Source organism: Dendrobium catenatum, unplaced genomic scaffold (assembly GCF_001605985.2).
Source record: "Dendrobium catenatum unplaced genomic scaffold, ASM160598v2 fragScaff_scaffold_390, whole genome shotgun sequence".
NCBI classification, from domain to species: Eukaryota; Viridiplantae; Streptophyta; class Magnoliopsida; order Asparagales; family Orchidaceae; genus Dendrobium; species Dendrobium catenatum.
This window is the reverse complement of record NW_021318852.1, coordinates 5314582-5330109: the sequence shown is the minus strand read 5'-3', so window position 1 is coordinate 5330109 and position 15528 is coordinate 5314582. Positions and strand designations below refer to the sequence as shown.

Genomic DNA, 15528 nt, shown 5'->3' with positions numbered 1-15528 from the left:
GACACCCCCCCCCCCCCAGCAAGCAAGCTCAATCTTGAGGTGACATAAATTATTATTTTTATTTCAAAATGCTTATTAAGGTGACTTTTGGACCATGGCCCAACAGGCCCCAACCTTAAATTATCAATGACCTCTAATGATGCTAAGCTCAAGGGTGTCATGCGGATGACTTTTGCACAAATGATTCATTAGAGACAACTTAAATATTATGCAATTTACCATTGACAAGCCAAAGGTGGTAGGAATAACAAGATAATATAGATTGCTAAATGTGAACGTTAGGAAGTCCTTGGCATGATGACTAATTTTCTGGACTTATCAATTGATAATCACACTACTTATAGTAGATTCTACTTTGGAAGGAGTAGAAATAAAATATAGGTCAAGATGAAAGGTTTGGATAAATGGGCAGAAATACAAGATAGTTCACGATGAAGGATGGGATATAAGAGAGGATGATCATGCCTTTTGAGGTGACCAATAGGTCAATCACTTTCATGGGAGTTATGACTCATGAGCTCAATCCTTTTCTTTATCATTTAATGAGATTTCTTCTAGTTACACGGATAAAATCAAGATCAACCTAAAGAAGAGCTTAATTATGACTTTTTATAATTTGTTTAGGAAATAGGGCAACAATTAAAACCGAAATGATCAAAGCAAATAGAGAACGGTCAAAGGAGCTTTCAAGAATTCGCTACCATTCAAAAAGGGCTTATCAAGATTTTTAATAATACTACTACCATCACAAACTGTCCTAAATAATATAGAGTACAAGTGAACTGAAGTTTCCACCAAGACAGCATAAAGGAGAAATCGATTGATGACCATATCCTAAAGTATCCAAGTTATCTGATGTCTTTGACGTAGTATGTAGACCCCTCTAGAAATGGCATAGGGTAAATTGACAAGAAAACCATCATATAGCTTTCTTTAGCAAAGGGTTAAATAATACATAGTAAAAAAAACACTCCACTTCCACTTCAGACACTCCACTTCCACTTCAGAGTGTGATTTCTATGTCCTCGTGAATGTTTTGCCGGTCAACATGGCCAAATCGACACTTGATTTTTATTTTGATCAACAAGCCATACATTTATTAAGAGGTTTGATGGAGAAATATAGAGAAAATAAGGAGGATCTACATATGATATTTATTGATTTAGAAAAAGCATATGATAAAGTTCCAAGAGAAGTGCTATGGAGAGTTCTTGAAAAGAAAGGAGTTAATAATGCTTATATTCAAATCATTAAAGATATGTATGCAGGAGCAATTACTTGTGTTCAAACACAAGGTGGTTTGACCAAGTATTTCCCTATTTCGGTTGGGTTACATCAAGGATCCGCCTTAAGCCCATATCTTTTTGCTTTAGTCATAGATGTTCTCACTAGACATTTGCAAGAGGATGTACCTTGGTGTATGCTTTTTGCTGATGATATTCTTCTTCTTGATAAGACTAGAGAAGGAGTTGAAAGTAAACTTGAATTATGGAGGTCTACATTAGAACGCTTGAGTAGATCTAAAACGGAATATATGGAGTGTGATTTTAGTAGTAATAGACCTAGTGAGGGGATTGTGACTTTGGGAGATCAAGTCATTAATAAGAGTACACGTTTTAGATATCTTGGATCTATTGTTCAGAGTGATGGTGAAATAGATGGGGATATTATCAGCAAAATTCAAGTTGGATGGTTAAAGTGGAGGAATGCATCGGGCTTGTTGTGTGATAGAAAAGTACCCCTCAAACTTAAGGGAAAATTCTAAAAGATGGTAGTGACGCCTGCAATGCTTTATGGTGTTGAATGTTGGCCATTAAAAGAGAAGCATAATATTGAGTTAAGTGTGACAGAGATGAGGATGCTCAGGTGGATGAGTGGCTTTACCCTTAGAGATAGGATACGAAATGAGCATATACGTGAAAAGGTTGGAGTAGCTCCAGTAGAAGATAAGATTAGAGAGAGTCGCCTTAGATGGTTTGGTCACATAAAACGGCGGCCTTCCAATGACCCAGTTAGGAGAGTAGAGGTATTAGATTTACCTTATGTTAAGAAAGATAGATGCAGACCTAAAAAGACCTGGTTAGAAAATATTAGGAATGACCTTTCTTTATTAGATTTAAACGAGAATTTGACCTTTAATAGGACACAATGGAGAAAAAGGATTCATGTAGCCGACCCCACGTAGTGGGATAAAGGCTTGATGTTGTAACAAGCCTAACATTGTTATTTTCCAAAATAGGTTGAAGCATTATTCAGCAACAGGCAGTTGTTCCCAATCCCCATGCAATTATTGAGAATTAACCAATAGATGGTTTGGTCACATAAAATGGCGGCCTTCCGATGACACTGTTAGGAGAGTAGATGTATTAGATTTGACTTATGTTAAGAAAGGTAGAGGTAGACTTAAAAAAACGTGGTTATAAAATATTAGAAATGGTCTTTCTTTATTAGATTTAAATGAGAATTTGACTCTTAACAGAACACAATGAAGAAAATGATTCATATAGCGACCCCACATGGTGGGATAAAGGCTTGATCTTGTTATGATAGTTTGTTGTAGTGCTGGAGTTTACTTACGACAGCTCCATAGCAGACATGCTAAGCCGAGTCCATCTTAAACAGTTACAAGCTATCTTAGAAGACAAGTAAATTTAGATGTATTACAATTGTCATCTAGGCCTGTTGAACATACCAAGAGCTTCGCACAGATGCAAGACTTGAATGATTATGCTCGTCGGAAACTTAACTGCATATGAGAATTAAATCTCTTAAAAAATGCATAGACGGTACCAGAAGTTTTAGGAAGAAAGACGGGCAATATCAGGAGTTTGACTAGGTTAGTCCTGAAATAATTCCTCAGGGAACTACAAAAGGTTAGCTATTCGATGGATAAGTCCATATTTAGTATTACTGAGCATTTATGAAAATGAATGCATGATGAGGACATCGTCAGAGATTTCGACACGTGTACCATCGGAGACATCGGAGATCGACGACTACGATATGGAGCCTTATATTTTTAAGTCATTTATGTAGTAGTTTATTTTATTTTCAGTTTTTACTGTTTTACCCTTATGGGTGATCATTTGTTGTTGAGCCCCTAGGACAATTTAGTCTTTATTTCTTTTCTTTTTGGTGAGACATATATATAGGTCATTTCTATTGTATTTGGAGATGATGAATATTGATATGAAATTTCAGCTTTGGTTTTGGATCTCTTTGTGAGTTCTAGAGTGAGTGGTGAAGCCTAAGAAAGGCTCAAAGAAATACCCAACAGCCCTCTTTGTGAGAGCTCTTGGTTCCTATCATCTTCCTCCACCTCTTCCCTTCTCCCCTTGCCGTTGGCTCCCCCAAACTGGCCACCAACTGACCGGCCAGCAACCTGCCCCCTTCCTGATGTGGCCGGTCCTAAGACCGCGGGCTATGTGCCCTGCGTATTGCTTTCTCCACTCTTAGCTATAATTACTATTTCTATTTCTAGTCCTATCAGCTGCCAGTTAGTGGCCAGCTCAGCTACCTTTAGTAACTAACTTTTTGTCTTATCTAGTATTAGTATATCTGTAGTGAAGCAAAGGGAAGAGGTAGAATACATGAATACAAAAATCTGAATACTTCTCCTCCTACATTCCCTGTTCTCCTCTCTTTTTCCTCTCTGGTTCTTCTTCGTTTCCTATTCTTTTCTCCTGTTTTCTTTGATCTTTGCAGGTAGTTCCGGTTCCTACACCACTTCCCCTTTTCGTTAGCCACTGGATCCCGCCCCTCCCTCACCCGTCCACTGTTATTCCCCACCTCCTCCACCGAAATCAGCCCCACCCCGACCCCTTGGATCCTCATCTGCTGGCCCCCATTGCTCCTAACATTTGAATTTGAAATTCATATTCAAAGAGCTATTATTAATTTCCTAATTTATCTTGTATTATTTAGAAAGTTTTTAAATGGAATTCAATGTGAAATTTGAATTTCATATCTCTTCCTAAAAGTTTACACCCAATTATGAAACTACTCAAAGCTAATTAAATTTGAATTTAAATTCAGAATTTGATTTAATTACGTATGCAATCGATTGGGCTCCACATACATTGAACCTAGACATATTCCCTCAACCCCTATGGCCGGCCCCCTCTTCTCTCCCCCTTCTCTCTCCACTTTGCCACCTAAGCAACAATTAAACCCCTCATAAATCCCTTAATAACCGTCGGACCCCATTACTCCCTTAATTGTGTTAATTTGAATTTCAAATTGGCCATTCCCCTTAATGAAAATCTGAAATTAAAATTCAAATTTTCCCTCTCATCACCTTTCCCCCCCCCCCCAAGCTACTTGTTTCAACCCAAAGGACCCCAACCCTAGCCGCCCCTCACCCTCCCAAGTCTTCTCCCTTCATCCCCTCACCTTCTCCTCACCAATCTCAAGAGAGATCCTCCCAACCGTCACCACCACCATACATGGTCGATCCGGAAGTCGACCATGGTTTCTTTTTTGATGATCAAGGACGAACCAACATCCTTGAATCTCCTTTCTTCGCCGTGAACATAGACGTGGACTCTTCTGTGGAGGATTACTTGAAGCGCGTCCTTTTACGTTAGAACCTTCCATCGAGGAGCATATTCCTCCCGGACGTTGGATACTCACTAGTCATCCCGTGGACTCCCTGTCGCCGGCTACTTCTCCAACAGACTATACTTTGGGCACAATTTGTCTCCTAGTGGCATTGCTCGGTTTGCTCTCAATCTTCCTTCGTTAAAGCCCCCACCGTCAAGAGCGTGAGTGAGGGACCCAAGGTGAAAATTCTACTTGTTAACCGTGAATTATTGTTTCTTCGCCATAACATTATACTCTTTATTTTATGTTGTTAACTTGATAGCATCCCGTTAATCTAGTTGTAATTACATGCCTTGCAAAGTTTCTAATTGATAATTCTGAAAGCCTAACTTGGATAAGCATCGATTCTATAACTAGAAAAATTTTAATAATCTTATATTAAAATCTCCAAGCAGTTCTTGTTCCTTTGCATGGTATCACATCAATGCAATTTGGAAATTCTAGGAAAAATGAGAATTAACATAGCATTTGATGTCTCTGACTTGGCAATCTACCATGAAGCAACGGCAGTCTCCATAGACCATCATTTTTCTTCACCGCTACTGCTCTGGCCTCCATAATATTCTCTGTGCCATTTCAAGTTTTCAACTCATCATTTTGAGTAATTACTAGCTTACAGCAAGAAATAAAAATCTGAAAATTTGATGTTTGAATTGCCCCCATAATTCAGGCCCTTTCTGCATAAAATTAGCTATAATTTTCGGTCTCATGAAATAATTAGTGATTTAGGGCTGCAAAAGAACATTAACTAATCATCTATAATCCTCCCGGTTAGCATTAATTAATCTGAAATCATAAATTTATCATCCTACAGCTGTCCAGCAAACTTACCCAATAAACCCAAAGCATGCAATCAAAAAATTCAAGCAACAATCAGGTTGTAATTACACTAAAGCACATTATAATCACAAAACCATCTAAATTTCTTAATTCGCATTGCGCTTACGTCCGCAAGGTAGATGAGACACATTTTTTATAAAATGTGCTCATTTCACAAGAAATTCTCACCAGATTATATGCAAATCAAATTATGAGAAACTTCTTGACAAACACAGGGTATACTGAAAAAACATCTAGCAATATATTGGGGGATACACATCAGATAATTTACAAACATGGTAAGCAGTAAAGACAGTTTAGCCAGAATTGAAAGTTGCTCCTACAGGTGTCAGCAAATTATTAAGAAATATAATACAGCAGAAATATAATCATGCCAGCATTCAAGGGGCGTTACCTTCTTGATATCCCGAATAGCAAACAGGCCAATACAAACCTCTCCATTAACCATCCACTGGTTGCATCAAAGTTAAAACAGGTTAAATGAATTAGCATAATAACACATGAAAAAAAAATTCAAAATTCTCTAGGTTGAACAAATCTTCAAACCGAATCAAATGACACCTAAAATGCATAAAATACGATTTAGTATAATGTCAAAATCAAAATGCTTATTACTTCACATTTTGTACGTAAGATAAAAAGAATGGCATGAAAAATAACCAACTTCAACGTTTAGACAATTTTTTTTTTATTGGACAAAAAAATTTTGGGCCTAGCTAGAGAGAGAATATTTTCAAAACCATGAACGGATATAGTATTTATTATGGCAGATTTGACTATTACCTTCTCCTGTGAATATCAAATAAGGCATTTAGTAAAACCAAAGTTCTAAAGCTCGGTTTTAATTCGGAAATCAAATATGCATACACAGTTTTGGTCACTACAGCTTTGATTGCCATAGCAGTTTACTGTTTTCAAGTACTATCGTTTTGTTTCAATTACATTGTATTGTTGGCATGTGATGTTCTCCTTGTTTCACTTCTTTGATTCCACTCCTTAATGGAGGGTTCTTCATGTATTTTCCAGCACGTCTCATTTGTGCGTCTTGACTTCTTGCAATAAATGCACCAAAGTGAATCTTTATCTTTAATTTTTGTGGAGTTTTTACATTTTCCTTCCATGATGCTTCTATGTTCATCGCCATTGTTGAACTTTCAACAACCTTTGGCTCCAGCATCACTCCCAGTCGGCTTTCTTCAGCGCGAATGAGAGAAATGGTTTCATTTAATGATGGTTTCTCCTCTTTTCCAAGGATCCGGACTCTCAATTGATTAAATTATGCATTTAGTCCTACAAGAAAATCATAAACTCGATCTTTTCAATAAAGTTCTTTAGGATAGCAACATCTTCTTGTCTCAGATTTCTGTCCACAACTCAGGGTTAGGCTTCGTCTTCGCTAGGTTCCATCAACTCCAGCTTTAGGCTCCGTCTGATAAGGCTTCGTCCCGCTAGGCTTCGGCTCGGTCCTTCTCGCTTGACTTCCAATGGATTCCTCTTCTTTACTTCCTTCGTGGCTCTGATACCATGTTGAAATTAGGGATTTGAGAGGGAAAAATTGAATTTTATTACAGAAATTCTTCTCTATTTATAGATCTATACATCATATCAAATAAAGGAATACTTAAATTACAAAATCAGGTATTATTGCCCTCATAAATTTCTTTCTAAATCAGTTGTCTCGCTATGGAAGGAAACCGGCATGAGATAGGCCGGAATCTCCCATGGATTAGCTATTCTTGGCCATGGGATCAATACGAGAAGAGAGACTGAGATTTAACACTACCTAAACTGTATGAACAATAATTATATTTTCATGGGCTTCAGATTCAAGAAAGAAAACTCAAAGTCGTATAAGTTAAGCACATTTAAGCTTCATCTCAAAGGAGGCAAAGCTTATCGGACAAAAAAAAGGAAATTGGGTCTGAGCGGCATATGAAAACTTTCAGATAAGAAATGCCAGCATGGATAATTATTTATGAAGGCAGATTACACCAACACCTTGTTAGACGATGAAGTCATTATGATGCGATGAGCAAATTAAGCACATTGCAGACGTAGCCTATTCAAAAAATTTGCATGCAGAATTTTATAAAAAATCCCTGCTGAAAGGCTAGAGTAAAAGAAATTGTACATCTAACAAAACTTCCATTTGGTTCCTCTTCACTTTCAACTTATAGATTTATAAACAGTCAATTTTTTCATATGTTAATAACATCCTTAAAATTAAATTTACTTTGCTTAGATCTAATCAGCATTCAATTCTTCACAAGAAAAAATTATCCTTATTTTTAGATTCATCGTCATAATCATTAACATCATCCCAACTATTTGGTTCACCTTTATGAATCATCATTTTTCAGTCATTCCTCCTGTGTCTCCGAGAGGTGCGTCGTTTTGGCGAGATGGGGCCGGCTTGGAGAGGAATGTCGGTTTCTCTGAATTTTTTTTTCTTTTTGTTATTATTATTATTTTTTTTTTGTACAGTCAACAATGGCATATTGTAAATTTCAAAGAAGCTCATTTCTTCATCCGTCGTATAACTCATAATAGGTGGACCATTAATTAGGAAAAGCAAAATTCATGAAGATATAATAAAAAGTTTCATGCGGAGAGAGCATAACGTACTAGGCATCCCCCTTTAACAGCAACAACCATTAAAACAAAGGTAAAAACTATTTATTATGCAAACAACACTCCACAAATGATAGATAAGATGTATACAGGTTAACACTAAAAGTTAAATTGAAAAACATGCAAGTGAAATCAATATGCTTGTCCAAGACAATATCATAGCAGAAGCACTTAAAATTAAATTAAGAGTAAACTATATGATTGTTCATTATCCTCCCACTTTAGCCAACGGTGACATTTCAATCTCCCTTTCATGTCGCCCATGCAACAATGACATTATAATAGCTCATAATTTTCATAATCAAGAGCAGCACTAATATCCCAACTGAAAAAAATCTCTACTTTTTTAGTGCACTATGTCATTGAAAAAGGATAGAACAGTGAATCTGCCAACTCAGGCGCACTTACAGCAACTACCAGCTAATGCCAAAAGAAAAAAAAAATTACAGATATAGCCTCTTAACACCAACATGAATATTTTGAGGAAGTCCTCCAAAATAGATAGAGGAATCTCTAACATCTTGTTAGACCCGCCCCTAGTGGACCGGTCCAGCCGGCCCCTTAGAAGGGGCTGGTTCACATTTACAGGAGGAACGACGATAGCAAGAGAGAGAGAGAGAGAGAGAGAGAGAGAGATGGGGTGGGGTCCACTTGATTTCAAATTCAAATTTGAAGCCAAAGGAAAGACAAGGGCCTTTAGGTCTTTTTGTCTTATTGTTTTAATTGTATGCCTTAAGTATCGGAGGGAGAATAGGGTTATGGTTAAGTTTGACTATTATGTTCTTGTGAGGGTTCTTCTTGGTGTCTTGGACTCTAGACTCATCTAGAGATTGGGAGAGAACGATCCTCCTCTCGAAATGAGGATCAATTCTACCTTTATTTTCGTTGTTTCAATTAGGTCTCACCTTTGCAATCCAATTACAATTTAGAGAGTTTTCCACCAGATTTTGTGTAATCCTATTGATGTTCCTCTCTATTCTTGTTAAGGTTTACTTGAAATATTCAAGTATTTCCTATCAAATTGGTATCAAAACAAGTCTTAAGACCATCGGGCGCTGATTTTTTGAAATTTCAGTGGCGAAAATTCATCCGAAGGAAGGAACCCTTGCTAATTTTTTGATCAAAATCTAAAAAATTTGATGGCGACCAAGAAGGTAGATGCGTTGGAAGAGTGTTTTGAAGGAGAGATGAGCCAAATAAAAGTCACGGTGGACAATCGAATTTCATCCGTAGAAGACAAGGTTTCGTCTGTGGAAGACAAAGTTTCCAATCTTCATTTGATGGTGAAGATGTTATTGGAAAATCAAATCCAAACGGCGGCATCAGAGGCAAAGGAACTAATGGGAAGAATTATGAATTCTGATTTTCGTAGGAGGGAAAGCGGTGTATAAATCATTGAGGAGAAAGGGGCAAGGTGAGGAGAGAGACGTGGAAATAGGGAGCATAGAATAAAGGGTGCTGGTTGGGAGACAAAGGAGGAAAATTATGATAGGAAGGGTGCTAATTTTGGAGAAATGAGGGAAGAAAGTGAAGAGGGGTTTGAAGATGAACATGTAAGGGAAGATCAGAGAGGCGTGGAGAGAGCAAAGCACTTGGGAGAGGAGAATGTATCGAGGAATACAGGAAAACGGGGGAGAGCCAAAGGTGAGGAAGCTGAATATGCTAATTTTTTAAGAGGATGACAATTATGGATGGATCTACAAGGTGGAGAGGTACTTTACAGTCAATGGGTTGTCGGATGAGGAGAAACTGATAGTAGCAGGCCTATGTTTAGAAGGGAAGTTGTTTTCATGATTCCAATGGAGGTACCAAAGGAGACCTATACGGAGCTGGAGAGCATTCAATGACTGTTTATTAAAACGTTTCCAAACAGACGGAGGAGGGGACTTCTATGAGCAGTTTATTGCACTGGTGCAGGGCGGATCAATGGCAGACTATCAGGAGGGGCTCGAGCACCTAGCCATTCGCGTGGAGCAATTATCAGAGACTACATCGGAGGGAAATTTCATGAAGGGGCTCAAGGCAGAGATCAGAGCGGCGGTGAAAGTCATGATGCCTCGTGACTTAAGAGAGGCTATGAAGTTGGCACAGTTGGTAGAGAATCAGAATAAACTAGAAAAGGGAGCCAGGATCAGTAGCATAGGAGGCGCTTACAGGATGACGACCACCCACTTAGCACCCAAAGGACCTGCAACAGGAGGATTTCGTGAGGCCACCAGGGAGAAGACAATAGGAGGAGGGAGCAGGGGAAATTACAGAAGGCTGACAGAGAAGGAGATACATGAGAAGAGTGCAAAGGGGTTGTGTTTCAGGTGTGATAAGAAGTACACTTCATGGCATAGGTGCAGGGACCGACCTCTTCAGGTTTTCACCATCTGTGATGAAGAATAAACTGAGGGAGGCGAGGGAGAGGTAGAGGAAGAGATAGAGGAGGAAATGCATCTGGATATAGCAGAGGTTTCCTTGAACTCGATGGTAGGATTCACCGTGAATCATATCATGAATGTGAAAGGGGAGATAGGGGGCAAGGAGGTGATGATTCTTATTGATAGTGGGGCTACCCATCATTTCATTTCTACTCAGGTCGTCGACCAACTGGGAGTGAAATTGGTGGACATCGGTTGTTATGGGGTGATGATGGGTACATGAAAGGTGGAGAAAGGCCAAGGGATTTGTAGAGGAGTGGTATTGACTATCCAAGGGATTCAGGTGAGGAAAAAATTTCTCTCACTAGAGTTAGAAAATACATATGTCATCCTGAGGATTAAGTGACTGCAAAACTTGGGGGACACCAAGGTCAATTGGGGAGCACTAACAATGGAGCTGGGAGTGGATGGAAGAAAGGTGGTGATCAGGAGAGATGTAGGGCTATCCAAAGCTATGATGTCACTCAAAAACATGGTGAGGAATATTCAAGAGGTGGGGGAAGGCTATTGGTGGGGCTGCACATCTTAGAGGGAGTTAGATTAGAGGAGAAAGGGGAGATACCCTCTCCATACATCCATTGATCCAACAATTCCAGGAGGTGTTTCAGACGCCTCAAGGATTGCCTCCACCAAGGGAGCAAGAGCATGTTATCACCTTAAGGGAACGTGTATCACCTATCAGCGTCAGACCTTACTATTATCCTCAATTTCAGAAGGATGAGACTGAGAAGTTGATTAGAGAAATGCTGGATGCGAGGATTACCAGGCATAGTGTTAGTCATTTTTCCAATCCAGTATTCATCATTAGTTAAGAAAAAGGATGGAAGCTGGAGGTTTAGTGTGGACTATAGGGAGGTGAATGAGGAAACTGTGCCAAACAAGTTTCCTATACCAATAATTGATGAGATGAGTAGGGCAGTGATCTTCACCAAGATAGATCTAAAGTCAGGATATCATCAGATCAGAATGAAGAAGATGGATGTGCCTAAGACTGCTTCCAGAACTCACGAGGGGCATTATGAGTTCCTGGTGATGCCCTTTGGCCTCACTAAAACCCCTGCCACATCCAATCTCTCATGACCAAGGTCTTCAGACCTTACCTCAGGCAATTTGTCTTTGTGTTCTTTCATGATATCCTAGTGTACAACATGACAGAGGAAGAGCATTGGGAGCATTTGAGGATGGTGTTAAAGGTGTTGCAGGAGCATAAGCTAAGGGCCAACCTGAAGAAGTGTTGTTTTGCCCAGACTAATGCGGAGTATTTGGGTCATATTATGTCCAAATAAGAGGTGGCAGCAGATCAATCAAAAATTGAGGCTATGTTGAGATAACTATTACCTAAGAAACTGAAAGAGCTGAGAGGATTCTTAGGACTGAAAGGATACTACAGGAGGTTCGTGAAAGGGTAAAGCACCATAACATGGCCATTAACAGAACAATTGAAGAAGTATGGATTCCTATGGGGGGATGCAGCCACAGCAACTTTTAAGAGCCTGAAGAAGGCTATGACGACTGTACCAGTCTTAACACTACCAGACTTCACTCAGGCGTTCGTAGTAGAGACAGATGCTTCAGTATATGGATTGAGGGCAGTGCATATGCAAAATCATCGACCTATTGCCTATTTCAGCCAAGTGTTGATAGCTAGGGCCAGGCTGAAATCAGTTTATGAGCGGAAGTTGATGGCCATTGTACTAGCTATCTAGAAATGGCGGCCCTACCTGTTAGGTAGGCATTTCGTTGTCAAGACGGACAAGCAGAGCTTGAAGCACTTGTTGGAGCAGCGGATGGTGACAAAGGAGCAACAGAGGTGACTATCCAAGCTGCTGAGTTATGATTTTGAGATCCAATATAGACCAAGAGTGAAGAACAAGGCAGCATATGCCTTGTACAGATGTACAGGGGAGTTGCATGCGACATCAGTGTCAATTCCATTGATGTAAGATTGGGAGGCCATCAAGGAGGAGAGTGCTCGAGATGAGGAGTTGGGGAAGATCAAGGCTGATTTACTGAGGGAATGGAGTAGCCATCCGGGGTATTCTTTGGTGGGGGAGAGACTTTTGTACCATGGGAGGTTTGTTATACCTCAAACATCAGTCCACATACCACACTTGCTCTAGAAGTTCCATGGGAGAGTTGCCGGGGGACATTCAGGGGTGCAAACGACCTACATGAGACAATCTTCAGAGCTGGATTGGAAGGGGATGCATAAGAATGTGGAGGAGATGGTCGTCAGGTTTAGTTAGAGGAACAAGTACATGGCAATGTCTACAGGAGGATTATTACAGCCACTTGGTTTACCAAGTCATGTATGTGAGTAAATGTCCATGGATTTCATTGATGGGCTACCCAGATCAAAGGGCTTCACAATGATCCTGGTGATGGTGAACCACTTGAGAAAATATGCTCATTTTATTCCCCTACGACATCCATACACTGCAGTGATAGTGGCAACAGTCTTCATTAGAGAGGTGGTCAGACTGCATGGAGTACCATATGATATAATATCTGGTAGGGATAAGGTGTTTCTCAGCCATTTTTTTGAGGGAGTTGTTCAGACTTCACGGGACAGTGTTGAAGAGGAACACTGCCTACCAGCCACAAATGGATGGCCAAACAGAAGTGGTCAACAAGAGTTTGGAACTTACTTAAGATGCTTTGTGTCGGGGACGCCCAAGTTATGGGCCAAATGACTAGCATGGGCGAGTATTGGAACAACATCTCTTTTCTTTCTGCTTCTCAGATGACCCTATTTAAGATATTGTACGAAAGGGAACCTCCTCACTTAGTGCACTATGGACATAGCAGCACTCCAGTTTCTTCAATGAAGGAGTACTTGGAGGAAAGGGATAGAATATTGGAAGAATAGAAGAGGCATATGCTAAGAGCTCAACAGATTATGAAGAATAAGACATATGAGCATAGGAAGGACATCCAGTTCGAAGTAGGGGAAAGGGTGCTCTTAAATCTTCAACCTTACAGGCAAAGATTAGTAGCCAACAGGAGAAATGAGAAGCTTGCCCCAAGATACTTTGGGCCATACGAGATATTAGAGAGGATTGGAGCTATGGTTTATCAGCTAAAACTACCTCCAGCAGCAACGATACACCCAGTGTTCTAGGTATCTCAGTTAAGGAGGGCAATTGGAGATTTTGTAGCAAGCTCTAAGTTACCAATGACACTAACTGAGGATTTAGAGGTGATGTTGGAACCCTTGGAGCTGATAGGGGTTTGCCAGAGAGAAGATGGAGCTAAGGAAGTGTTGATCAAGTGGAAGAACCTCCCGAACTACGACACCACATTGGAGCCATATGAGAGGGTGAAACATCAGTTTCCTTGTTTTCACCTTGAGGACAAGCTGATTCTTTGGAAGGGGTCGGTTCACGTTAACAAGAGGAGGGGCAGTGGCAACTGGCAAGAGGGGGAGAGAGAGATGGGGTGGGGTCCACTTGATTTCAAATTCAAATTTGAAGCCAAAGGAGAGACAAGGGCCTTTAGGCCTTTTTGTCTTATTGTTTTAATTGTATGCCTTAAGTATGGGAGGGAGATTATGGTTAGGTTTATGTTTGATTATTGTATTATTGTGAGGGTTCTTCTTGGTGTCTTGGGCTCTAGACTTATCTAGAGATTGGGAGAGAATAATCATCCTCTTGAATTGAGGATCAATTGTATCTTTGTTTTTGTTGTTTATGTTAGTGTTAGTTCTCTCTTTTGCAATCAAATTATAATTTAGAGAGTTTTCCACCAGATTTTGTGTGATCCTATTGATGTTCTTCTCTATTCTTGTTATGAATTATTTGAAATATTCGAATATTTCCTATTACATCTATAGACCTATCTCCACCAAAAACTAGTCTTATAATAAAAATGTCATGTGTGTTGCTTGCAATATTCCTGCAACACCCAGAGCTGTTATAGAAATCAAAAACCCCCCATCTCACACACAAGAAGTTTCCACCATAAGGTACAAGTTATAGAAAGAATGACGTTTACCCAAACAGCCTGCCCAACTCTATCCACTTCAGGCCATTTATTAGGTGGTGCAGAGTTGCCATACAAACAAAAACTCTTTTTGAGCTCAACTAGAGAATTCTCAACAAAACTATGACCAAAAAAATAAATATTAAATACAGAGTGTGACGGGACAACAAAAGCATATTAAAGATAGGGTGTATATGCCCCAAACATGCTAGCTAGCATAAAGAACTAAGGAAAAACTCACCTTTTCAGTGCGACAATTAGGATCGCAGCTGTGATTAACATAACGCCCCAAGTTTCCCTTAGAACATGCATCTATCACCTGAAAACCAGAGAAGATATAACCAATCACAAAATAGAACATTGACAATCATATACAACTTCTTGTTTATAAGCAATAGTTCTTTATGGAAAGAATATGTTCGCAAACAACATAAAATAGAAAATATTGTGGAGCAGTTACATGCAGCTAAATTATCTTTATGCTGAAAATGCTTAGAGACAAAGTATAGTATGCACACAACTTATCAAAGATCTACTCCTCTCGTACTGACAAAAAGGAACTAGCACAACTAGATAATGCTTGTGCGTGATGAGAAAAAAAAAACATAAAAACAAAACAAAATACAAAACAAGACTGCAACAGTATCAAAATTTCTCCATGATAAGATGCCTTTAAAAAATAAGATAGCATCAATAAACAGCTTACATCAAGAACTAATAAACCCTGTGAACCTGCAAAAGATTTACAATATCTATGGCAATTGGAACAACTACTCACGGGCATGAAATCAAGTCCCACATAAAAGACAGCTAAGATTGAGAATAATTAGGCAAATAAAAAAGTTGTGATATACTTATCAGGTTAAAAATATCATATTACTTATGATGTGATGCAAGCTTGGAGTTACACAAGATTAAAAAGAGAATTTACTATTAGTTTAACCTGTATAAAATCATGCATCCATTCAAAGTTGGTTACAAAAAATCTCCGTGTTCCACTTGCTTAGGCAAAGAATTACATGGAAATTAACCAAAAAAATTTAATCAA

At 39.2% G+C, this 15528-nt stretch overlaps 1 protein-coding gene across 1 annotated transcript in view; it reads right to left on the bottom strand.

The window, feature by feature from the left end:
• The window catches only part of LOC110097541 (histone-lysine N-methyltransferase ASHH2), a 66811-nt gene that overhangs the window by 31339 nt on the left and 19944 nt on the right, over positions 1–15528 (bottom strand). Inside the window, exons 9-10 of the mRNA XM_020823974.2 lie at positions 14722–14799; positions 5837–5893 (exon numbers count right to left, since the gene is read on the bottom strand). Of these exons, the coding sequence (XP_020679633.1) occupies positions 5837–5893; positions 14722–14799 (135 nt within the window). The remainder of the gene's footprint in view (positions 1–5836; positions 5894–14721; positions 14800–15528) is intronic.